This window comes from Protopterus annectens, chromosome 7.part0 (assembly GCF_019279795.1).
Source record: "Protopterus annectens isolate FY-2018-M chromosome 7.part0, PAN1.0, whole genome shotgun sequence".
Taxonomy (NCBI): Eukaryota; Metazoa; Chordata; order Ceratodontiformes; family Protopteridae; genus Protopterus; species Protopterus annectens.
The window spans coordinates 767,057,102-767,084,149 of record NC_056739.1 but is presented as its reverse complement, the minus strand read 5'-3'; the positions used below and the strand labels follow the sequence as shown (position 1 = coordinate 767,084,149).

Sequence of the window (27,048 nt, the reverse complement as noted above, 5' to 3'; positions counted from 1 at the left end):
GTATTGGGAGAAAATAACTATGGAGGGAAAGGTAACAGAGTGGCATGAGCAATTCCTTACTTAGGAGTAGAGTATTAATTATGTCTATTTGCTCTTTCTTAAGACATGGGAGTATGTAGCATACTTTAAAACTGTCTCTGATTTTCAGGTTCATCGCTGACTTTGTCTCAAAATATAGTAAACTTCTCTTAAAATTTATTTTTTTCTGAGAAAGTATGGTAGTCTGCAGTCAAAAAAATATCGACAATCACAAAAGTAACATATTTATTTCACTGCAGAAAATGAATCCCACACCCTTTTCTTCTTATCAGTAATTTAAAGTGTCACTTTTCTGCACAGAATGTGCCTAGATCACATAAGCAAAGACTGCTGTGTTGAAACACAGAATCATGATATGAGAGCCCTGAAGCACAGCCATGCCGAAACCCACAATATCGAACCCCAGACTTGCCCTCCTGAAGGACCCATGTTAGTGCTTGTTTATTTGTCTGCTGGGATATGGAACTTTGCAGTTCAGTGCCATTTCATGCTTTTTTGTGATGGGCATTCTGATTTTCAGTGTTCTCATCTCATGATTCTGTGTTTTGAGGGAGCACTTTTCAGTTTTCTGATAATAAGCCTTGATATCCCTCTCAGCTAAGTGCAGAAATGTTTAGATCAGAGGCCTAGCTAGTCACACTGGGTGACACTATAAAAGTTAAAACACACAGCATTGTATTGTATAGCAGTTCACAGAGCATTAGTCGTTTCTGAACACCCCCCCCCGTTTCACATGTCTATCAGAAGTAATCAGCTCACAGCTAGTGCCACTCTTTTACAACAGTCTTAAAATCAGATCAAATTACTGTAATACTTATAATAAATAACAACAAAATCAAATAAATGTGCAAAATTTATCAGCCTAATTTACTGCACTATAAAATGCTAGAAATGAAGTAGAATCCAACAACTATAAGTTAACACATTATACTAAGACCAATTCCTAATCTGTATTTGAGCTAGATGCTGGATAAAAAAAAATCTAAAATAATCCTTAGATAACATGCCTCATGTGGGCAGCTGTACAGCAAAATAGCTATCTAAGTTGTAAACCTACCAAAAAATTCATAGCAGGATATTAACTTAGAACTCGACAAATTTAGTCTATTAAATGCAGACAAATAATAGCATCAACAAACGAGCAAATAAGCAATTTGCCTCAGCTGGAGCTGAAAGTTATACCTCAGCTTAGCAATTTATATCACTTTCAGCTTCCCTCTGGTATATACCTCTCAAAAGAATCTCTTTTGATTTTGCCTCTGCACTACAGAAAGCAAGATCAGCTCTTCCCTTCTGACAGCTAGCTAAGATTGATGTACAATAAACTGGGAACAATGCTATTTATCAGTCAGTATTAACTCACACAGGGCCAAACTGCCAGGGTATGTATGTTAATAGCATGCAGTTTCAAAGTTCACATCGAAGGAAAGTACCAGGGTATCTGAGGAGCAATATGTTAGAGGAGGATTGTAGGGGTTCACAGCATGGAAAGTTTAATATGCCTGGTGTTCATCCTCTGCCTCATGTCAGAAATTATCTAAGTTATATCTCACGGTAAGATGCTACTGTTATTCTAGTTAAGAGCTTTGTAATGGAACGTTATACTGCAGACATACTACATAGTAAAGGATTAACTGCATCAGGCTACATCCTGTAACAAACCTGAGATGATACAGAACAATAAATAGTTCCAGAGTGCATGAATGACTACAGACCTTTTTTCCCTAATGCCAGACTCAGTGATGTTACTGTTGTTACCTTATAATATTGTTGCTGTCCCAATGATATCACAGCTTTACCTATCAGTTATAACATAAGTTTGCTCTTTTTCTTACAGGTTCCTCACTCTTTCTGCACTGAAAGCTGTCGCACAGGCTACAGAAAGGCCTCTCAAAGGGGACAGCCTTTGTGCTGTTTTGACTGTTTGCCTTGTTCCCAAGGAGAGATTGCAAACCAGACTGGTACGTAAAAGTTGTAATAGAAATCAGTTACCAAATGCCTACCTATTGGATACAACTTTGTGTAAAGACAAAACTATAATAACAAGAAATTATTTGCTGTTTGTTTTTGAAATGGCATTGGAGGTGTCATTTTCAGGTCAAGGTAGACAGATGCCCATTAAGTCTGCCTATATCAAGGCTATAGATCCAACAACAAACATTTATTATAAATATTGTTATTTAGATGAAATGCATATACAGCTTATTGTCTTGTAGAGCTGCTAACCCCCATATACCTAGAATGAGTTTTCTGTACTAATCACTTGACACTGATAGTTGTTGGCATGTTATTTCTAATTCATGACTGCCTCATTTCTGATTCATTATACAAATATCTATATACTTACATTTATGTATATTTGCTACACTTAAAATCTTTTAATTTTGAACCCTTCCAGATTCTGTTAACTGCATCAGATGTCCAGATGACCAATGGCCGAATGTGAGACAGGATCGATGCTTCACAAGAACTACAGAGTTTCTGTCATATGAAGAGCCATTGGGTACTGCATTAGCTGTCATATCTGTCATCTGCTTCTCTCTTACTGTTGTGGTACTTGGTGTTTTTGTCAAATATCGGGACACTGCAGTTGTTAAAGCCAACAACAGGGAACTTAGCTACACAGTTCTCTTTGCTGTCATGCTGTGTTCTCTCTGCTCATTACTTTTCATTGGTCAGCCAACAACAGTGACATGTAGGTTGAGACAGCCTACCTTTGGTGTAGTGTTTTCTTTTTCAATTTCCTGCGTTCTGGCAAAGACCATCACAGTTGTAATTGCTTTCAAAGCTACAAAACCAAATAGCAGCTTAAGGCGGTGGATGGGCCCAAAGCTACCTGCAGCAATAAATTTTGCCTGCAGCTGTACTCAACTTGTAATATGCATCATCTGGCTGGTGACATCACCTCCATTTGTAGAACATAATATGAAAGTTCAGGCTGGTAAGGTAACAATTCAGTGCAACGAAGGCTCTCCCTATGCATTCTGGGGTATGCTGGGTTACAATGGACTTCTGGCAGCTATGAGCTTTACTGTAGCTTTCCTGGGCAGGAAACTGCCTGACAGTTTTAATGAAGCTAAATTTATCACCTTCAGCATGATTGTTTTCCTCAGCGTGTGGCTGTCTTTCATCCCAGCTTACCTCAGTACTTCAGGAAAATACATGGTTGGTGTTGAGGTATTTGCTATCCTTTCCTCGAGTGCAGGACTGCTTGCCTGTATATTTTTTCCAAAGTGCTACATTATCCTATTAAGACCTGAAATGAATTCAAAAGATTATCTGATGGGAAAGAAAACAACCATAGACTAAATGGGTCCACATTACTTAAAAAATAAAATCACATGTACAACCATGAAATGTCTCTGTTGTTATGGAGTGACTTGTATTTATCCATAGCTCTTAATATGCAGCATTAAAATAAAACTAAGTCTGCCATAATACTTGAATGTATGGATATTATTTAGATACTTGGCAATGTTTATGTCACCTGCCTGTTTGGTCTTCACAGAAGAAAAATCCCCCCCCCAAAAAAAAATGTAAATGAACTAATAATAAAGCACATTATAAAACTTTAGTTAACTGAAGCAAACTCAATGCTCGTTATACAGTAAGAATGTTATGTACGGAGGAAGACATTTTGTTGTTTGCATAGGAGCAGGAAGGAAAAGCTTCTCCCCGTGCAGACAACACAAAGATTTATATCAGGGGTGATACAAAAGGTGGCACATACAACATTGTTACATTATCACGGTTAGAGTGATAAAACATACAGCAGTTTAGGCTGGTAGAAAGCAGTGCATTTGGGAAACAAATTTTTATTTTATTTTGTTTGTCCTTTGATGACTGGGAAAGTCCAACTGAACTAATGGCCCATTTTCAGTAGAGGCCCAGGAAGAAAAGTTCCACAACAAATTCAAAAACATTTAAACAGTAATTATTGAGTAATTATACACAAGGGGAAAAGAACATATTAAATATTTTTCAATGAGTTGGGAAGAAAGGCTCTAGAAACACACACAAAAACATTTTACAACCGTTGACAATTATGTACAAGGGGAGAAAATCAGCTGGGGAGAAAGGCATCATAAAAACACACACAAAAAATTTTACATTAGCTGAAAGTAATTATATGCAAGGCAAGAAAATCCCCAGTATGAATGAAAACAAAGATTGAAATACATTTAAGGAAATATTACCAGGATAAATTATGATCAAGAATATAATATGTACTGCAACTAGCAAGACAGACTGCAAAAGTGGATAGCCTGTTAGAAGTGAAAAACCCACAGGAACACTTCACATTGTGGGTGAACTACTGACAGTAATTAAAATGGAAAGGAATCAACATAATTACATCAAGTGATGTGAAAGCACACTGTCAGCAGGCAAAAGAAGGAAAGTTCAGAGGATACTTACAGGCACAGAAAGTATCCAGTAGCAAATGAAAAGTTATTTTTCCTGCACTGACAGCTTGGGAATGCATGTGGCTCTAGGGAGCTATGATTCTGTAAGGAGGTAGGATAAATAAAACATTCAAAAAGACAACAGAAATGACACAGATTCTGCATAAGAGTACACATGAAAAGAGAAAGACTAAAGAAATGCACTATGTACATCCTGTACCAAAGTGAGAAGGGGGACTGAATAGAGCCATTCACATGCCTTGGAGGGAATTAACAAAGTGCGGGGGGGGGGGCTTCTCAGACAGGAGTAGATACTCCAAAATAATGCAGTGTAGGCAGGGTAATGGGGCAATTTTGACACACAATCTAGGCTACAGCTACAATGTTGTTTCTGTTGTAAAATCAGAATCATCTAAATTTAAGGACAGAACAGATTTTCAAGCCAGATGTGAACAGGCAAAAGATACTTCTTATCAAGTATCTGTGACATATCTGAGGTAGGATAGGTCAAGTGGCTCATATATGATGACATTTCTTGCAGTCTGCTTTACTCTGACATTCCCAGCACACTCCCTCAGCATGCCCTGATGCTGTTAGGTTGTCTTGATAATTAATAATTACACATCGAATATTTGAAACTTGCGTTTTGTTAGTACACAAGGAAATATTTGGTGAGTCGTGCAGAGATACTGGGCACAGACCACTGAACAACAAAATCTAATCACTGAAGAATGAAATGGCAAATGTTCTGAGCATTTGAGCACAAGGAGTCACCATGCCTGAAGGTCAGTGATGTACAGGGTATGCACAACTGGACACAACAATGAAGGCACTCAGGTTGTTGTCAAATGAGGCATAGTTAAGGGCACACTGCTGAAATACAGAGAAGTTTTCTTTAACACTTTTTATTAAAATTGTATACCAACATGTAACAATATGCAAGAAGAAATTAACCAATGATTAAGAACCCCCTAAAATGCTAAGTAACTTTTTTATGAACATCAAAATTCTGTTACAACCTCATGATTTTCTACTTCTTCAAAACACTGAAGAAAAAAATGATATAAAAAGACCAAGATAAGCTTGGGCCTATTATCCCCTCCTAAAGTACTGTTTAGGTCTGCTCCTATTAGAAAAATTCAAAAACTAGGTTCCATTTGTTAGGTATCACTATCAGCAAGTGTAGTTTGAAGAACTTGTTGACTCTGCATAGAAGCTACAATACTGGGGTACTGAGACATAATAAAGGGTCACTTTTTTGGTTTTCTGTTTCTCAGCTAGCATTGTTTTGGGAGCCAAGGCTAGAAATAGATGCATCTGTAGTTCACTTCTAGTTCCTGTGACTATGTAATCTAATTATGAAAAATGTGTGCTGTTACAATTTCATATTGATTCCATCTAGTCTGTGCTTATTCAGAATTTCTTTCTTTGTGGAGTCTAGTGGAAGTTAAAAAACAAAAACTGTAAAATTCTCATTCCTAGTGTTGGATGACTAAACAGATTTTAACCACTGAGCTCCATTGTACCTCACCTTTTTTATTTATTTAGTTAGTTTGTTTATAGGGTAGTACACTGATCACAAGAGAGTATTTGGAAGTACATCCTGGGCGAATATAAGAGGTAAGAAGCAGGTAAGAACAGAAGGTAAAAGTAGAACTAATGATGCGTCCAGTGGAAAGGCAATTGTTGAGTTGTGCTCTGATAGTGGGGAAAGATGAGACTTCTTTTAGGGGGGAAGGGATTGCCAGAGTTTGAGAGTAGGAATGGAGAAGGAGTAGTTGGTAGAATACAGTTTTGTTTGGGGTCTCAGAAGTGAGGCAGTTAATTGGGAGAGGTTGTAGAGGTTCTTGGGTGTGTTTTTTTTACGGAGTTTGGCAGCAAGAGGCAGGAGAGCACCTGGTTGAAGTAGTTTGAAAAGAAGAGACCCTGTGAGTAGCTTAACCCTGTAGGGGAGTAGGGTGTCCATATTTAGGTGGAGACCAGAGGACTCCTTTGCCTATTAGCCTATATTTGCCTATTATTGCAGCCCTAGCTAGTCTGGGCAGAAAGGGAGATACTTTCTATGACCAGAATAAAAGAGAATTCATCCTGATGTTTTTTATTGTGGTTATTGAAGTTAAGTGACTGGTCGAGGCAGTAACTTATTCTTTTGGGGTGCCATTTAGAGCTGCAATGAGATTTTTAGATTTTTTCAACTTTTGTGGTGTTCCAAGTATCATACTCTTTGTTTTGGAGGTATTTAGGAGTAGCTTATGTTTGTTTTGCCATGAATTAAGGGTGAATTAGTCAAACTAATGTTAGGTTTGAATAGCTAAATGTAAGAGACTGGTTCACAGGATAACCATGACATCAGAGTAAAGACTGGTATGAAGGTGAAGGAAGTTAGAGGGTAGTTTGGTAATAAAGACTGAAGCAATGGTGGGGTATGTCTTTGGTAAGGAGTGTTGAAGGTGATAGGAATGAGCCGAATTTGACTCTGAAATATTTCTTTGTTAAGAAATCATTGGAACCAGCTAACAGTGCTGGAGGGAGCAAAGGAGGAAGAACTTTCCTTTATCCACTTTGAGAAAGATCTCATTTGTAAGTGATCTTAGTGCTGACATCATGTTTTGGGCAACCCAGAATCCATGCTGTTTAAAAGTGAAAGGATGGTGCTGGATTTAAGAAGACAGTTGATCGTAGATTATTTTAAAGTATTTTTTCCAAGTTAAGGGAGGACAGAAACAGGGCAGAAGTGGAATTCTCTACTTGAAGCTGTTTAGGAAGGGGGTTGAGAAGAACAATTTTCCATATGTCTGCTATTGTGATTTGAGTTAAGCAGGGGTTATAGATGTTAAGAAGTGTTGCGATGAGGAAATATTTATTAAATGAGATGAACCATGGGAGGAGTTTTTTGCACTAGGGTGTCAATCCAGGGATATGTTTCTTAGGATGAGCTCAATGTCTTTGTGAGAAAATTTCTTAAAATAGAAGAGGGGATTAAAGTTGGGGTGGCTGGGTAATTTGGGGGTAGAGATAGATGTTGTGGTACTAGGAAAGCAGCTGAATTCCTTGAGAAAGTTAGAGTTTGAGAGCTGTTCATGAGAGGTCTGCATGATGATAGTGCAGGAGGCAGGATCTGCGGATTTCTACCCTGTGAGAAGATTTACTTTCTGCAGAAGTGTTGTGTTTGGGATTGCCTAGCAAGGCAAGTTGTTTGTGTTTGAAATAGTTGATTTTGTATCTGCATATGGCTTGCCTAAATAGATTACTTAGAGAGGTAAAGGCAGTTTTATTTTCTGGAATGAAGTTATCACCTTATAATTCTAGAAAATACTTATTGAGAGAGGTCAAATATCAATACAGTTGTGTTTGCCATCACATATGCTTCAAGACAAAATATCCTGGTAGCTTGTAAGTAACATGGTTTTGGAATTATTAATGCAAATATGAACAATCAATATTTGACACCTAAAGGAGCAGTAGGAGTTGACTGCAGAAGACGCCTGGAGGAGCACTCGGCTGTAATGAGTTAATACAGGCTCCAACCAGGATTGATAAACATAGCTAAAAGCATTCTATCCTTGACTGGACACTAACTAATAGACCCTCCTTTGGTTTCCTCACTAGGTGCCTTCCAAACAGTCTCAGTGGCCATCACCTCACATACCTACTTAGGAAACAAACATGCCCTCAGAAAAACATCATGTTTAAACATTTATACAAACAACTAATGAACTGATGACCCAAAACATGGCCAGGTTAACAACTTTATTTGGTAAGCGCTTTCACGGGTGTCAATCCCACTTTTTCAGACTATCATAATAAAGCAAACATGAATATCCTTTATTTAAAACTTTTTTAAAATTCTGCAACCAATTACATACAAATTAACAACTGACTATGTCAATTATGATGAAGGTATCCTTTCAAGTAAAAAAAACTGTCTTAAAGTCATATAATCCTTTTAACATTCATTAGAATTAAACTATACTGAAAATAAACATCAAACTAGTGTACATGCCTCTCTCTCTCTCTCTCTCTCTATATATATATATATATATATATATATATATATATATATATTAAGCCATACATAAAAGTCCATATTTTAAGTTTTAAGATTATAAGGACATAAGCGTTTACCATTAATAAACACAGAGATCTCCATTCATAAGTATAAGAACAAAGTATGTCTCTGGTTTTGAGTCTTTTGCTTCCTCATTCCTAAAATTGCTTCCTAAAAAGGTTTTGTCCAGACTTTTTGTGATAAGGGATGGAGGGTTATGCATCTAAACACACTGGAATGGAATGGCTGAGAGCAGGCATGGCTGCTGCTTTGTATCTCCCTGTGCACTCATGGATCTATTTGCTCTAAATATGTTACTGCTACTATACACATGTAATACTTAAATCTCCAGCAGTTTCTAATGGAGCTTGCTTAATGGAAGTTTGCTAGGGTGTTGTCCTAATGCTGAGTTTCCAGGGGCTGCTTGTGCTGTGTTACAGAAGTCTGCTGCAAGGTTTTAATGCTGGTGCTGTGTGACTGAAAAAGTCTCCAGCAGAGCTGGATCGAGCAGTAGGCGACACAAGCAGTTGCCTAGGGGCATATTGACTTGGGGGGGGGGTCCTTTGTTGGTGATTATAAAAAATAAAATTGTCTGTAAAAACCAAGTGCAAAGACTTCTGTAAATACAGGAGGGCTTTAGGACCTTGCAGGAGAAGAACAGCATGCCACAGGAGCCTCAGCATTAGGATAATGTCCTAATGGTGTGTGTGTGTAGGTGTGTGTGTGCGTGTGTGTGTGTGTGTGTGTGTGTGTGTGTGTGTGTGTGTGTGTGTGTATGTGTGTGTGTGTGTGTGTGTGTGTGTGTGTATAAAATGTCCCAGTTAGGTGAGCTGTCTAGTTAAGTGACTTTGCTCAGAGGTAAACCCTCAGGCTTCATTTAATTTAGTATTTGTTTGTTTGCTTTTAGTAAATACCTGAGGATTAAATCTATCAATGTCAGTCATAGAATTTCATAGTTGCTCTCTTCAGTGACACTGGTACAACAGGTAGCATACCTGCGAGAACTGTGGTGATGACTGCTGCATTGAATGAGATGCCTGCTTTGAACCTATTGTCTGTTTGCCATTCATTGCATATCACCAGCACACCTTTTTTTAAGAAACACAGGGCAGCAGGCATTGAATTTGTGGATGAAGCACTGAAATGCAAAGTTGTTTGCTAGCAGCAACTTCTTCATTGGTCAATGATATATTTAATGTGGAATTATTCAAATGACTTTACTTCTGCAGAGATTGTGCATATTGACTGCTATTGGTGGATTACAATGACAGCAGTTTGAATGGCCTTTAATGGTGGAAATATTCTGAAATCAAAAGTTTTGCAATTATCAGTTCATATATTTTGTCTTACTGCTTAATGGAAAAATGTTCAAAACTACAAATTAAAAAAAAATAGTCTTACAAGTGGTGCTGTATTAAACAAGGAATATAATTTAATACAATCAGGATGCTCCTAAAAATGTGGGTAGGAAGCCCATGGTTTGAAAACAGCCCAAAGATACATTGAATCCACTACTAACCAGATGCATTTTACATGAATGTGGGTTTCAATGCAGTTTCAGTGAATGTGAGTTTCAAGGGCAGAGAAGTTTACTGTTGCTCATGCTAAGTCTGTTTTCATTATAAGACTATATTGCTTTGTTTAGCAAATGGGTATTAGTATTTCTGCATAAAATTTGAAATAAAAGTTTGAAATTAAACTAAATATCTGTAATCACTGTAGAAGTAAAGAAGAAAATAGCATGCATACTAATAGCTTTGAACAGTGTTTGTGGCTACTGTGGACAGATGGCCAAGTAATGGGACACTGGAATGTTGGGGGGCAGTGGCACCTGATCCACTACCCTGCCTACGGCCCATTTGACCCCCTATACTACCCAAGCAGAAAATGGCAGAAATGACAATAAGACATTCAAAGACTGTAACTAAGGCAAGGCTCTGGACAGGTCCAGTATAGTCAATCAAGAGTCAAAGTTGGTGACAGTTTGTCAGGGGGACAGAGACAGGAAAAGAAGTTTGAGATGAAGGGAAGAAGACAACATGGATCTATTGTTATGGTAAGTACATAACTTTTGTATCAGATGTTGTCTTTTCTGTTCATCACAACTATTAAGACAGAGTAATTGGCTCATGAAATGATATTCCAAAGGAGGGTGGAGATAAAGAAAGCTGTAGACCTAGACTGCAGGTCTAGCTTGTACTGTAGACCAAGTAGCTGCAACACAGATATCATCTACAGGGACTCTAGGGAAGAAAGCTGTAGAAGTTGCCAGCACTCTAGTTGAATGAGGGTTATTAGGCAATGAGAGACCCTTGGTTTTACAGACAAACATAATGCAATTGGGCAACCACCTAGACAGTGTGATTTTGGAGACACTGGTTCCTAATTTAGCTTTAGAAAATAAGAAAAAAAAAGTTGGTCAAACTTTCTGAAGTCTTTGGTATGGTGTAAGCAAGAATGTATAATGACAATGAATAACCAACAAATATAGGATACATTCACCATTATTTGTGAATTTGGGGTAGAGTATTTGGAAATTAATAGCCTGATTCAAGGCAGAGTCAGATACAACTTTTGGAAGGAAGTTAGGGTTAATTTGTAGAGATACTTTTGTCTTTCTAAAAGACCAAATATGATGGTTTGCATGCTAAGGCTTGCAGTTCTGAAATCCTTCTTGCTGAGGTAAATGTTACCAAGAATAGAGATTTCCAAGAAAGGAATTTCAATTCTGTAGTAGCTGCAGGTTCAAAAGGAAGTTTTGTCAAAACCTGGAGTAAGACAGTAATATCCCAAGGTGGAACAGAATCTCTTAGAGGAGGCCTTAGGAGAAATGTACCCTATAAAAATGCCTAAGATGGTTTTAAGGAAGCAATGAGCATCTGGTCTTCTCCAAAGTGAAATACAAGATGGCTGCCAACTGAACTTTGATGGTAGAGTAGCTAGGTTCTGCATGAAACATATCTGTTAGAAAATATAGAATTGATGACGAAAAGGTCAACAAGGGATCCAGACCTTTGGCAGAGGCCCATATGGCAAATCTTTTACACTTATTCGGATTCTGAAATGACAAAATGATATTCATCACACTGGACAAAGCCTGGAACTTCTGGCCATCATTAGAAGTGGAGAAACTAAGTACTCAACTTTAGAGATTTGATGTCAGGGTGAGGCTTTCCATATGGGTGACAGATCAAATGTTAAAGAGGGTCTAGCACCTAGCGAGGGTGACCATATCTATTGTGATGAAAAGGAGTGATGCGATCCACCTTTACCTTCCACCAAACCAGTTTCTACATACATTTGATTATGGGGGGAGTTGAAGATATGAGTAAAGGAAATCTGGGAGCTATGTTTATGTAGAAAGAGGTTTGGTGGAAGGTAAAGGTGGATCGCATCACAAATCTTTCTTTAGAACTAGCTGGTTTCTCAGTAGTAGCACTAAAATCTGAACCCCTGTGACTAGCACTTGCTCTAGAACCTGCTGGAAAGCACTAGGAAGCCTGAAACTGATTCAAACACTCAGCTTTCCTTGTCAATAAGGAGAAATTAATCATTGGCACTAAACAGCCTATAATTGCAAAGTACCTTGCAAAGGTAAGGGAAAACAGCTCTTAAACTTTACAAGAAAGCACTAGGAAGCCTGAAACTGATTCAAGCACTCAGCTCTCCTTGTCAATAAGGAGAAATTAATCATAGGCACTAAACAGCCTATAATTGCAAAGTACCTTGCAAAGGTAAGGGAAAACAGGTCTTAAACTTCACAAAAAAGCACCTAAACAGGCATGTCCAAGGGTCAGCTACCAGTGATTTATCCTGTCCACCTGGTGAATCTGGGCATACTGGGGCAGTGCGGCAACTGCCTCATGTACACAGACAATCCTCTCCTCCTACCACCCAACACTACAACCTGCGACAGATGCACTTACATAGCCAAACTGGAAGCAAAGCTCTCTCCGGCCAAAATTGTGCTAGACAGTCAAGAGGAGAAGGTTAACACCTGCATTACACCTCAAGCAACTCATAGCCTTTCAAAACCCACACCATAAACACCCACAAATAACAACACTAAACCCACATATGCGGAGGCCCTTAACATTAACCTGCCCAAGCAACAAGGACCTCCGAAGCCAAAACGCAAACACCAGTCACAACCAAAGTGACACATAGCTCAGAACACCAGTGTGCCACGCAACAGCAGCCCCTAAGGCAAGACAATGTACCCAACACTTTAGTCATAGGTGACTCTATAGTCAGGCACACTGATGTCCCACTCACCAGGCTGAACAAGGAGAAAATTACAGTCAGCTGCCTGTCGGGTGCCAGGATCCGCCACATAATGCATGCACTCAAGTCATTCCACAACAAGTACAAATATGACTCTGTCATTGTCCATGCTGGAGTGAATGACTTGAGATGTACCTCCCTGAATTACATGAAAAGAGACATGGAAGAGCTCTTGGATCATGTGACCCAGGCAGGTATGACCCTAGCCCTGAGTAGCATCCTGATTCGCCCAGAATGATACCACAGTATAAGGACAAAATGATTGACTTCAACAAATGGCTAAGCTTCTGGTGTCATTCAAAGGGGATCCAGTATTTGTCTGCCTGGGAAGACATGATCGACAAACCACGATGCTTTGCCAGAGATGGTCTGCACATGTCACCCCTGGGATTCAGGTTACTGGCTAAAGCTCATGCCACCCCTATAGTGCCTTTTTTAGGCAAGGTTCAAAGGATAAAACCACCACTGTAACAAATACAAGCATGCAAAATCTGAAGGTAATGCTACTCAATGCTAGAAGTCTAAACCTCAAAATGCACTCTCTCAAGGCACTCCTAAAAATGGAGAACATCGATATCTTTGCAGTAATTGAGACCTGGTTCAAGGCTCCAGAGAGCAACCCTGCAATACCAGGCTACAATTCATACTACACTTTTCGTCCACAAAACCAAGACTGAAACACTAAAGGTGGAGCAGTGTCCATATTCACCAAGGATATTCACACCTCCAGGCTAGTTGCCCAACACAATGCATCTGAAATTCTCCAGGTGCAGCTAACACTAGGTAAGACTGCAATCCAAATTGTAGCTTGCTACAGACCACCCCCCATGCCCCAAGCTTCTCACTACACCTTTCTAAACATACTGGAAAATATTAAGATACTACCAAACACCCTAATACTGGGTGATTTCAACTACCCTGCCATTAATTGGGAAAAACTGCTTGGGTACCAACTCCTTTTCCCAACGGTTCTTGGAATTCATAAATTCCAATGCCCTGGATCAACTAATCCATTGCCCCACCAGGGGATCCAATATCCCAGACCTGGTTATTACCACCATGGGAGATAGATGCTCCACAACAGTGGTTACCCCTCATTGCTCAGGTCTGACCATAAGCAAATCACCTTTGACATCCACATACCACCCCCACCCCCCAGTAAGGAAACTTCCTTAAAAAACTTCTGCAAAGCCAACTTCTTGCTACTGAAGTCAGAAGTGACAAACTTCACAACACCCACGCAGACGGGATCTGGAAGCTCGACTACAGAATCCTACACTAAGGCACTGTATGAGCACATCCACTCATGCATGAATCGTGCCATCCCAAATAGAACCAAGATGCTCTTCTCCAAAAAAATGGAAGCCAGTCTGGTGGTCCCCTGCTATAAACAAACTATACAACAGAAGGAAGAAACTGTTGCAGAAAAGAGAAAAATCCCAGGATGCAAAAAACTCCCTCACCAGCCTCAGTAAGAAGCTGAGATCCCTCATAAAATCCTCAAAAGCTAGTTACGAAAATAAAATTGCCAAAGATTCCAAAAACAAACACAACATTTTATATTTATGTCAAGAATCTAAATGGCAATGCTCAGATCTGCTCTGAGCTACAACAGAATGCCATTAAATATACTGATCCCAAGGATATTGCCAATATCCTGGCAGATCAATTTAGTGCCAACTTCACCCCCTCTCACCCCCTAAAGGGCCCATCTCAATACCAAAAGATTGCCAAATTCCGATAATCATGGACACACAGGTAGAAACTGCACTCTCCAAAGCTAAGAATACAGCATCCATGGAACCAGATGACATCCCAGGCTGTATACTACATGAACTGCAAAATGAACTGGCACCACACCTAAGTGCCATGTTTAATCATAGCCTCACCTCAGGCTTCATGCCCACTAAGTGGCGCACAGCTACAGTTATCCCGCTCCACAAGGGAGGATCTGCCTTGGATCTCGGGAACTACCATCCAATCAATCAAACAAGCCTGATCTGCAAGGGCATGGAACACATTATCATGGAACTTATAAACAAAGACATTGGCAACCTTCAAACACTGGACCCCACCCAGTTTGGGTTTGTGAAGGGCTGATCTTGTCTCCTGAATCTGATTGACTTCTTTGAATCAGTCTCCAGAGCTGTGGATGACGGTAAGACGGTCCACACAGCCTATCTGAACCTCGCCAAGGCCTTCGACACCATTCCCCACTCTGGAATCATAGATAAACTTACTAAGCTGGGCATAAATCCCTACATCACTCAATGGGTTGCCAACTGGCTTACTGACAGAACCCAGACTGTAAAAGTAGCCAACTCCAAATCCAGCTCCAGACAAGTGACAAGTGGAGTACCTCAGGGTTCAGTCCTGGGACCACTCTTGTTTGGCATCTACTTCTCTGAAGTACAGGCCAACACTAAGGGACTCTGGCTAGCAAAGTTCACAGATAACTGTAAACTGGGAGCCATCATTGAATCCCCAGCAGCTGGAGAGGCCACAAAAGTTCCTCACCAAAAGGATAAAGGGTCTCAAACATCTGTCCTATGCTGCCCGACTGAAAGAACTCCAGCTCTATTCAGTCGCTTACCGCTTGCTCAGAGGTGACCTTAGATAACATACAAGGCCATGTCAAACCCAGATTTGATGAATATGCTTCACCTCAAAAAATCTAGATCCGTCAGAGCCACAAGGGTGGGAGACTTAAACCTCAACACGGCTATTAATAGGACGTGCTAGAGGGATAGATTCATCACCCAAAGACTCCCTATGCTGTGGAATAAAATCCCGGTATATGTGAGGCAGAGCACCTCGCTGGCCTTGTTCAAGAGAAATCTTGACCAATGGATGGGAGATCGCAGATATACCCCAGGGATTACCTCAGTGTCACTGCTCAACAGAGGCACAGCAAAATAATGGGTATAGTTCCCCATACTAAAGGGGTGGCGTAAGCCACAAAACTATGGGCTAGGCTTGTAAATGCCCTCGGGCAGATAGCCTAGTATGAACCTATGAACCTATGAACCAAATGATGTGGATATTCTACAAAAGGGCCTTACAGAAACAGATGCCTGGTGCCAGAGCCATGGGCTCAAGATTAATACCAAGAAATGTATAGTTATCCCCTTTGGAAAAAAACATGTCCCCATGAATTACCACATAGGTGGCAGGACACTAAACATCGAAAGTGTGATGACAGACTTAGGGACACAGGTGGTCAGTGGTCTTAATTTCGATAACCACATTGCCACAACAGTCAGGAAATCCTTCTATGTGGCACACCTCATCACTAAGGGCTTTTCATCCAGAAAAAAGGAGGTCATTGTCCCACTGTACTCATCCCTCATTAGACCCTTTATAGAGTATAATGCCCCATTTGGTCTGTACCTCACATGACATCTGCAACAGCTGGAAAAGCCACAGAAATACCTCACTAAAAGAATCACAGGCCTAAAGCAGATGCCATATGCTGACCATCTAAAAAAACTCCAGCTATACTCTATGGCATATCTTCTACTCAGAGGCAATCTCTGCTTAACATACAAGACCATGTCAAACCTTGAGCTGTTTGACATGCTCCACTTAAAGAAATCCCAATCCCTCAGAGCCACATGCTCCAGGGATTTAAATCTTGTCATCACAATGAAAAAAACATGCTGGAGGGATAGGTTTCTGACCCAGAGACTCCCCATACTCTGGAATAGACTACCCATACATGTCAAGCAGAGCACCTCCTTGGCCCTCTTGAAAAGGAACCTTGATGATTGGAAGGGAGATAGGAAATTCTCCCTGGGGATCACGTCAGTCGCCCTGCTAGACAGGGGTCCAGAGAAGTAAATATTGTGGGAAGAAATATCCAGGGAATTGTTATGGCTAGGCTTGCATAGGTCCTAGGGCCGATAGCCTAGTACCAACCTATGAACCTATGAACCTATGAAGTGTGGACAAGAGAATCTCTAGAGGAATCAGGGCAAAGTAGCCCCTGCATTTGGTGCTGGCCTGGGTTTCAAACAGATCACAGCAAGGCTGGCCTCAATAGTTGAAAATCATCAAAGCCACTGTCTGAGAAAACACCCTTGCTGCAGAAGAACTAACCTACTTACCTTATCCACTAATACACTGGATTTCCCTGAGATATGCATTGCAATCAGAAACAGATGAGACAACATCATGCACTACCAAGCTTTCATGGCCTCCCAATATATTAGATATTTATTTATTTATTTACTTATTTGACATTTTTTTACTGGGATAGTCTGACTGGGTCAAACATAACCTGTTTTCAGTGGAGGCCTGGGGAGAAAAGCCCCAAATACAAACATATGTAACAACACAAAATGCAGACATATGTAGCAATATAAACATAATCATAGCACTCAGATATCTTACAGTAACATCTCATAAGTTCAAGTTGTTGGGTCTTTCGACCCCGGGGTTAGGGGTTGCCACAGCAGAACTCCAGTCCGCTAATGATTGGTAGTTGATTTTTACATGCCAAGTTACCAGCCCTGACGCACAACCTTCAATGAAGGTACGCCCATTCATGCATGTCTCCATGCAGAAGACGCTCTAGCTGAGAATCAAACAGTTCAAGTAAAGACAAATAATATTGCAGTTTAACAGTACATATGAGTGGGTGTTTCAAGAAACAGTGAAACTACAAGTAAACAAGTAAACCAGTTGAGTACAGGGAAACAGGGTGAGAGCTGTGTCAAGGAGATGAAGTAGAAGCAAGATTAACCTGGAATTGTGGCACAGCCATGTGTTATTTAGGTATTGTTTTAAAAAAAACAATTGAAGACTGCTAGGCTTGGAATTGATCTAATAGCTAGGGGGAGAGAATTCCATACTTTTGTGACAGAGTATGAGTAGAGACTCTGCCCTAGTCTATTTGAGGATTTAGAGATTATTAGCCATATTTTGTCCTCAGATATTAAGGCTCTGTTAGGTTGGTAGGGTTTGACTAGGTTGCCTAGTGCTGGGCAGGCAAAGGGATTGCAGATTAAGTTGTACACAGTTAATAGCTGGATATAGTCAAATTGGTTGGGATGTTCAAGCCAGTTAAGTTCTAGTAGTGATTTTCAGTGATCTGCATGGTATTTAGAGTTTGTGGAAAATGTTGCCACTTTCTTATAGCACTGTTCCAATTTGGATCTAATAGAAGTGTAATAGAAGTTTGTAAGTTGGTTAGAATAGTAGCACTATAGAATAGGGAGAGGAGCAAGAAACTTTTAGCCAGGGTAACCTTAGTCGAGGTGCTTAGGAACTGTTTATTTCTGTACAGAAGTTCTAACTTTTGGTGAATTTTCTTTATACTCTGCTGGATGTGGAGGTCGAATTTCAGTTTATCAGTAATGACTCTAAGCAGTTTGGTATGCTGTACATTTTTAGTAATTGTATTATCTACTGAATATATTTTGAATTGATCAATGTCTGAGGTGTTTCTTTTTTGGTGAAAAAGTACAAGTTTGGTTTTCTAAGGGTTAAGGAAAAGCTGAGCATTTATAAACCAGGCTTTCACAGCAGTGAAAGATTTTTGTGTGTTGGATAGTAGTACAGGAAGAGTGAAAGAGGTTCAGACAATAGTGTCATCTATGTGCTGAGTGAATGTACCAGAGGATGAGGAAGTATGTAGGTTGTTTGTGAATATATTAAACAGTATGGGGTCTAGGATGGAGCCTTGTGGTACTTCTGTTGGGTTATGGAGAAAGGGGGAAGTTCATGTGACCACTTTACGGCTTGTTTCTGATCATGTAAGTAACTTTGAAATCACTGTACTGTGGAGTGTGAAAACCTAGGTCAGAGAGTGTGTCGAGAAGTAAAGGGAGAGAAACAGTGTCAAAGGTTTTAGAGATGTCAAAGAATACTGAATATATAGTTTCCTGTTGTAGCCCTGTTCGTGGTATCCATAAATGACATTAAAGCAGTGAATGTGCTGTGGTCAGGGAGGAAACCCTGTTGAGTTATTGTGAGCAGATTATTTTGCAGTAGGTATTGAATTAGCTGTTGGTGGATACATCTTACTATGATTTTGGATATAGGAGGAATGGGTTTGGGATGGAAATTGGATGACTCTATGGAGTTTCCTCCTTTGTTAATGGAGGTGATATGAGACATTTTCCATATTCTAGGAACTAGAAATTCTGATATACATCTGTTGATTAGGATACTGATTGGGTAGGCGATGGAGTCAGTGGCTAGTTTAAGGTGGGAGATTATCAGCTGAAGTAGAGCAGGGTTTTAGTTTTAGCAGTAGTGTTTTATGGTAGTTGAAAGTATGGGTTAAAATGTGAAAGTGGTTGAGTTGTCAGGATTAGAGCTAGATGAAGTGATATTATCGGAGGAGGAATTGAGGGAGGACTGGGAGGGTCTGGTGTTGGAGAAGTTTGACTATAGGTTAGGTATAGATTTTATAAAGTGTTTGTTGCAGTCTTCAGCTACTGGGGACAGGGAGCGTCTGATGTAGGGCAGTGCCCTTTATTTGTGCCTGAGTTGAGTAGGGTTGATAAGGAATACCAGAATTTTGGGGGCTGGTTTTGTGTTCAAGTTGAAGGTGGGAGTAATAAGATTTCTTATCATTGTTCACTAGCTTTTTCATGTTGTTGTGGCTTTTCTGAAATGGATGAGATTTTCCTCAGTTTTGTTTTGTTTCCATGTGTCCTGGGCTATATATCTTTGTTTCATAAGGTTCATACATTCTTTGGTTACCATGGGACTCTATTCTTTTTTATTCATTTAATACAGACAGGGGCTAGGGTATCATGTATATGTAGGAAGGTGGTATTGAAATATAGCACGTCTTCATTAAGAAGAAGTTTTAGGGGTGTCCAGTTTATTTTTATAAGTAGATCATTAAATTTCTGTTGACTGACGTTAGATAAATTTCTGATTGATTTCAGAGTATGTTTTTGAGGTTGGTGGATGCTGGCTGTAATGACAAATGTGGGTAGATGGCATCAGCATCCTGATTCGCCCAGAATGATACCACAGTATAAGGACAAAATGATTGACTTCAACAAATGGCTAAGCTTCTGGTGTCATTCAAAGGGGATCCAGTATTTGTCTGCCTGGGAAGACATGATCGACAAACCACGATGCTTTGCCAGAGATGGTCTGCACATGTCACCCCTGGGATTCAGGTTACTGGCTAAAGCTCATGCCACCCCTATAGTGCCTTTTTTAGGCAAGGTTCAAAGGATAAAACCACCACTGTAACAAATACAAGCATGCAAAATCTGAAGGTAATGCTACTCAATGCTAGAAGTCTAAACCTCAAAATGCACTCTCTCAAGGCACTCCTAAAAATGGAGAACATCGATATCTTTGCAGTAATTGAGACCTGGTTCAAGGCTCCAGAGAGCAACCCTGCAATACCAGGCTACAATTCATACTACACTTTTCGTCCACAAAACCAAGACTGAAACACTAAAGGTGGAGCAGTGTCCATATTCACCAAGGATATTCACACCTCCAGGCTAGTTGCCCAACACAATGCATCTGAAATTCTCCAGGTGCAGCTAACACTAGGTAAGACTGCAATCCAAATTGTAGCTTGCTACAGACCACCCCCCATGCCCCAAGCTTCTCACTACACCTTTCTAAACATACTGGAAAATATTAAGATACTACCAAACACCCTAATACTGGGTGATTTCAACTACCCTGCCATTAATTGGGAAAAACTGCTTGGGTACCAACTCCTTTTCCCAACGGTTCTTGGAATTCATAAATTCCAATGCCCTGGATCAACTAATCCATTGCCCCACCAGGGGATCCAATATCCCAGACCTGGTTATTACCACCATGGGAGATAGATGCTCCACAACAGTGGTTACCCCCCTCATTGCTCAGGTCTGACCATAAGCAAATCACCTTTGACATCCACATCCCACCCCCACCCCCCAGTAAGGAAACTTCCTTAAAAAACTTCTGCAAAGCCAACTTCTTGCTACTGAAGTCAGAAGTGACAAACTTCACAACACCCACGCAGACGGGATCTGGAAGCTCGACTACAGAATCCTACACTAAGGCACTGTATGAGCACATCCACTCATGCATGAATCGTGCCATCCCAAATAGAACCAAGATGCTCTTCTCCAAAAAAATGGAAGCCAGTCTGGTGGTCCCCTGCTATAAACAAACTATACAACAGAAGGAAGAAACTGTTGCAGAAAAGAGAAAAATCCCAGGATGCAAAAAACTCCCTCACCAGCCTCAGTAAGAAGCTGAGATCCCTCATAAAATCCTCAAAAGCTAGTTACGAAAATAAAATTGCCAAAGATTCCAAAAACAAACACAACATTTTATATTTATGTCAAGAATCTAAATGGCAATGCTCAGATCTGCTCTGAGCTACAACAGAATGCCATTAAATATACTGATCCCAAGGATATTGCCAATATCCTGGCAGATCAATTTAGTGCCAACTTCACCCCCCTCTCACCCCCTAAAGGGCCCATCTCAATACCAAAAGATTGCCAAATTCCGATAATCATGGACACACAGGTAGAAACTGCACTCTCCAAAGCTAAGAATACAGCATCCATGGAACCAGATGACATCCCAGGCTGTATACTACATGAACTGCAAAATGAACTGGCACCACACCTAAGTGCCATGTTTAATCATAGCCTCACCTCAGGCTTCATGCCCACTAAGTGGCGCACAGCTACAGTTATCCCGCTCCACAAGGGAGGATCTGCCTTGGATCTCGGGAACTACCATCCAATCAATCAAACAAGCCTGATCTGCAAGGGCATGGAACACATTATCATGGAACTTATAAACAAAGACATTGGCAACCTTCAAACACTGGACCCCACCCAGTTTGGGTTTGTGAAGGGCTGATCTTGTCTCCTGAATCTGATTGACTTCTTTGAATCAGTCTCCAGAGCTGTGGATGACGGTAAGACGGTCCACACAGCCTATCTGAACCTCGCCAAGGCCTTCGACACCATTCCCCACTCTGGAATCATAGATAAACTTACTAAGCTGGGCATAAATCCCTACATCACTCAATGGGTTGCCAACTGGCTTACTGACAGAACCCAGACTGTAAAAGTAGCCAACTCCAAATCCAGCTCCAGACAAGTGACAAGTGGAGTACCTCAGGGTTCAGTCCTGGGACCACTCTTGTTTGGCATCTACTTCTCTGAAGTACAGGCCAACACTAAGGGACTCTGGCTAGCAAAGTTCACAGATAACTGTAAACTGGGAGCCATCATTGAATCCCCAGCAGCTGGAGAGGCCACAAAAGTTCCTCACCAAAAGGATAAAGGGTCTCAAACATCTGTCCTATGCTGCCCGACTGAAAGAACTCCAGCTCTATTCAGTCGCTTACCGCTTGCTCAGAGGTGACCTTAGATAACATACAAGGCCATGTCAAACCCAGATTTGATGAATATGCTTCACCTCAAAAAATCTAGATCCGTCAGAGCCACAAGGGTGGGAGACTTAAACCTCAACACGGCTATTAATAGGACGTGCTAGAGGGATAGATTCATCACCCAAAGACTCCCTATGCTGTGGAATAAAATCCCGGTATATGTGAGGCAGAGCACCTCGCTGGCCTTGTTCAAGAGAAATCTTGACCAATGGATGGGAGATCGCAGATATACCCCAGGGATTACCTCAGTGTCACTGCTCAACAGAGGCACAGCAAAATAATGGGTATAGTTCCCCATACTAAAGGGGTGGCGTAAGCCACAAAACTATGGGCTAGGCTTGTAAATGCCCTCGGGCAGATAGCCTAGTATGAACCTATGAACCTATGAACCAAATGATGTGGATATTCTACAAAAGGGCCTTACAGAAACAGATGCCTGGTGCCAGAGCCATGGGCTCAAGATTAATACCAAGAAATGTATAGTTATCCCCTTTGGAAAAAAACATGTCCCCATGAATTACCACATAGGTGGCAGGACACTAAACATCGAAAGTGTGATGACAGACTTAGGGACACAGGTGGTCAGTGGTCTTAATTTCGATAACCACATTGCCACAACAGTCAGGAAATCCTTCTATGTGGCACACCTCATCACTAAGGGCTTTTCATCCAGAAAAAAGGAGGTCATTGTCCCACTGTACTCATCCCTCATTAGACCCTTTATAGAGTATAATGCCCCATTTGGTCTGTACCTCACATGACATCTGCAACAGCTGGAAAAGCCACAGAAATACCTCACTAAAAGAATCACAGGCCTAAAGCAGATGCCATATGCTGACCATCTAAAAAAACTCCAGCTATACTCTATGGCATATCTTCTACTCAGAGGCAATCTCTGCTTAACATACAAGACCATGTCAAACCTTGAGCTGTTTGACATGCTCCACTTAAAGAAATCCCAATCCCTCAGAGCCACATGCTCCAGGGATTTAAATCTTGTCATCACAATGAAAAAAACATGCTGGAGGGATAGGTTTCTGACCCAGAGACTCCCCATACTCTGGAATAGACTACCCATACATGTCAAGCAGAGCACCTCCTTGGCCCTCTTGAAAAGGAACCTTGATGATTGGAAGGGAGATAGGAAATTCTCCCTGGGGATCACGTCAGTCGCCCTGCTAGACAGGGGTCCAGAGAAGTAAATATTGTGGGAAGAAATATCCAGGGAATTGTTATGGCTAGGCTTGCATAGGTCCTAGGGCCGATAGCCTAGTACCAACCTATGAACCTATGAACCTATGAAGTGTGGACAAGAGAATCTCTAGAGGAATCAGGGCAAAGTAGCCCCTGCATTTGGTGCTGGCCTGGGTTTCAAACAGATCACAGCAAGGCTGGCCTCAATAGTTGAAAATCATCAAAGCCACTGTCTGAGAAAACACCCTTGCTGCAGAAGAACTAACCTACTTACCTTATCCACTAATACACTGGATTTCCCTGAGATATGCATTGCAATCAGAAACAGATGAGACAACATCATGCACTACCAAGCTTTCATGGCCTCCCAATATATTAGATATTTATTTATTTATTTACTTATTTGACATTTTTTTACTGGGATAGTCTGACTGGGTCAAACATAACCTGTTTTCAGTGGAGGCCTGGGGAGAAAAGCCCCAAATACAAACATATGTAACAACACAAAATGCAGACATATGTAGCAATATAAACATAATCATAGCACTCAGATATCTTACAGTAACATCTCATAAGTTCAAGTTGTTGGGTCTTTCGACCCCGGGGTTAGGGGTTGCCACAGCAGAACTCCAGTCCGCTAATGATTGGTAGTTGATTTTTACATGCCAAGTTACCAGCCCTGACGCACAACCTTCAATGAAGGTACGCCCATTCATGCATGTCTCCATGCAGAAGACGCTCTAGCTGAGAATCAAACAGTTCAAGTAAAGACAAATAATATTGCAGTTTAACAGTACATATGAGTGGGTGTTTCAAGAAACAGTGAAACTACAAGTAAACAAGTAAACCAGTTGAGTACAGGGAAACAGGGTGAGAGCTGTGTCAAGGAGATGAAGTAGAAGCAAGATTAACCTGGAATTGTGGCACAGCCATGTGTTATTTAGGTATTGTTTTAAAAAAAACAATTGAAGACTGCTAGGCTTGGAATTGATCTAATAGCTAGGGGGAGAGAATTCCATACTTTTGTGACAGAGTATGAGTAGAGACTCTGCCCTAGTCTATTTGAGGATTTAGAGATTATTAGCCATATTTTGTCCTCAGATATTAAGGCTCTGTTAGGTTGGTAGGGTTTGACTAGGTTGCCTAGTGCTGGGCAGGCAAAGGGATTGCAGATTAAGTTGTACACAGTTAATAGCTGGATATAGTCAAATTGGTTGGGATGTTCAAGCCAGTTAAGTTCTAGTAGTGATTTTCAGTGATCTGCATGGTATTTAGAGTTTGTGGAAAATGTTGCCACTTTCTTATAGCACTGTTCCAATTTGGATCTAATAGAAGTGTAATAGAAGTTTGTAAGTTGGTTAGAATAGTAGCACTATAGAATAGGAGAGGAGCAAGAAACTTTTAGCCAGGGTAACCTTAGTCGAGGTGCTTAGGAACTGTTTATTTCTGTACAGAAGTTCTAACTTTTGGTGAATTTTCTTTATACTCTGCTGGATGTGGAGGTCGAATTTCAGTTTATCAGTAATGACTCTAAGCAGTTTGGTATGCTGTACATTTTTAGTAATTGTATTATCTACTGAATATATTTTGAATTGATCAATGTCTGAGGTGTTTCTTTTTTGGTGAAAAAGTACAAGTTTGGTTTTCTAAGGGTTAAGGAAAAGCTGAGCATTTATAAACCAGGCTTTCACAGCAGTGAAAGATTTTTGTGTGTTGGATAGTAGTACAGGAAGAGTGAAAGAGGTTCAGACAATAGTGTCATCTATGTGCTGAGTGAATGTACCAGAGGATGAGGAAGTATGTAGGTTGTTTGTGAATATATTAAACAGTATGGGGTCTAGGATGGAGCCTTGTGGTACTTCTGTTGGGTTATGGAGAAAGGGGGAAGTTCATGTGACCACTTTACGGCTTGTTTCTGATCATGTAAGTAACTTTGAAATCACTGTACTGTGGAGTGTGAAAACCTAGGTCAGAGAGTGTGTCGAGAAGTAAAGGGAGAGAAACAGTGTCAAAGGTTTTAGAGATGTCAAAGAATACTGCGAATATATAGTTTCCTGTTGTAGCCCTGTTCGTGGTATCCATAAATGACATTAAAGCAGTGAATGTGCTGTGGTCAGGGAGGAAACCCTGTTGAGTTATTGTGAGCAGATTATTTTGCAGTAGGTATTGAATTAGCTGTTGGTGGATACATCTTACTATGATTTTGGATATAGGAGGAATGGGTTTGGGATGGAAATTGGATGACTCTATGGAGTTTCCTCCTTTGTTAATGGAGGTGATATGAGACATTTTCCATATTCTAGGAACTAGAAATTCTGATATACATCTGTTGATTAGGATACTGATTGGGTAGGCGATGGAGTCAGTGGCTAGTTTAAGGTGGGAGATTATCAGCTGAAGTAGAGCAGGGTTTTAGTTTTAGCAGTAGTGTTTTATGGTAGTTGAAAGTATGGGTTAAAATGTGAAAGTGGTTGAGTTGTCAGGATTAGAGCTAGATGAAGTGATATTATCGGAGGAGGAATTGAGGGAGGACTGGGAGGGTCTGGTGTTGGAGAAGTTTGACTATAGGTTAGGTATAGATTTTATAAAGTGTTTGTTGCAGTCTTCAGCTACTGGGGACAGGGGAGCGTCTGATGTAGGGCAGTACCCTTTATTTGTGCCTGAGTTGAGTAGGGTTGATAAGGAATACCAGAATTTTGGGGGCTGGTTTTGTGTTCAAGTTGAAGGTGGGAGTAATAAGATTTCTTATCATTGTTCACTAGCTTTTTCATGTTGTTGTGGCTTTTTCTGAAATGGATGAGATTTTCCTCAGTTTTGTTTTGTTTCCATGTGTCCTGGGCTATATATCTTTGTTTCATAAGGTTCATACATTCTTTGGTTACCATGGGACTCTATTCTTTTTTATTCATTTAATACAGACAGGGGCTAGGGTATCATGTATATGTAGGAAGGTGGTATTGAAATATAGCACGTCTTCATTAAGAAGAAGTTTTAGGGGTGTCCAGTTTATTTTTATAAGTAGATCATTAAATTTCTGTTGACTGACGTTAGATAAATTTCTGATTGATTTCAGAGTATGTTTTTGAGGTTGGTGGATGCTGGCTGTAATGACAAATGTGGGTAGATGGTCACTGAGAAATAGAAGGGGTGCCTGTAGAGAAAAAATAGGTTGGATGAGATACTAATATCCAGTCTAGTGAAGATCGGTGAGTGAAATCTTTGTTATACCTGGTGGGGCTTTTGATGAGTTCGGAAAAAACATAGAGGTTAATACTATTAGTGGGGGAGTCAGACGTAATTGTTTGCCAAACTGTGTTTACATCTCCTGGGATGATTGCTTCATGTTTGATTGTTCGAGAGGTCCAGGACAGTGTATCTTCAAGAAGAGGTATAGTGTGTCCTGATGAATTATATACTACTATAATGCAGATTCATTTAGTTTTTTTTTTTTTAAGTTTAGGAAGGATATTAGTAGTTCAGCATGAGAAAAGTTAGGGACAGTGTTAGTGTAAGGAGTAATTGTGAGTGTAGTAGGATATAGTAGGGTTATTCCATGTGTTGAAGTTGTGGGTGGAGTCTATAAAAGTATAAAAACTGGAGTAGTGGGGGTGGGTGGAAGATGGGAGTAGGGTAGGGCGGTGGAGTGAGCCTGAGTGTAGCAGGCTGGACCTGAACTGGAGCTGCCGGACCTG

General features: G+C 40.5%; 1 protein-coding gene across 1 annotated transcript in view; it reads left to right on the top strand.

The window, feature by feature from the left end:
- The window catches only part of LOC122806094 (extracellular calcium-sensing receptor-like), a 630,825-nt gene extending 627,286 nt beyond the window's left edge, over positions 1 to 3,539 (top strand). The window contains exons 4-5 of the mRNA XM_044076331.1: positions 1,877 to 2,000; positions 2,438 to 3,539. Of these exons, the coding sequence (XP_043932266.1) occupies positions 1,877 to 2,000; positions 2,438 to 3,348 (1,035 nt within the window). The 3' untranslated portion in view covers positions 3,349 to 3,539. The remainder of the gene's footprint in view (positions 1 to 1,876; positions 2,001 to 2,437) is intronic.
- Positions 3,540 to 27,048: the final 23,509 nt, after the last annotated feature.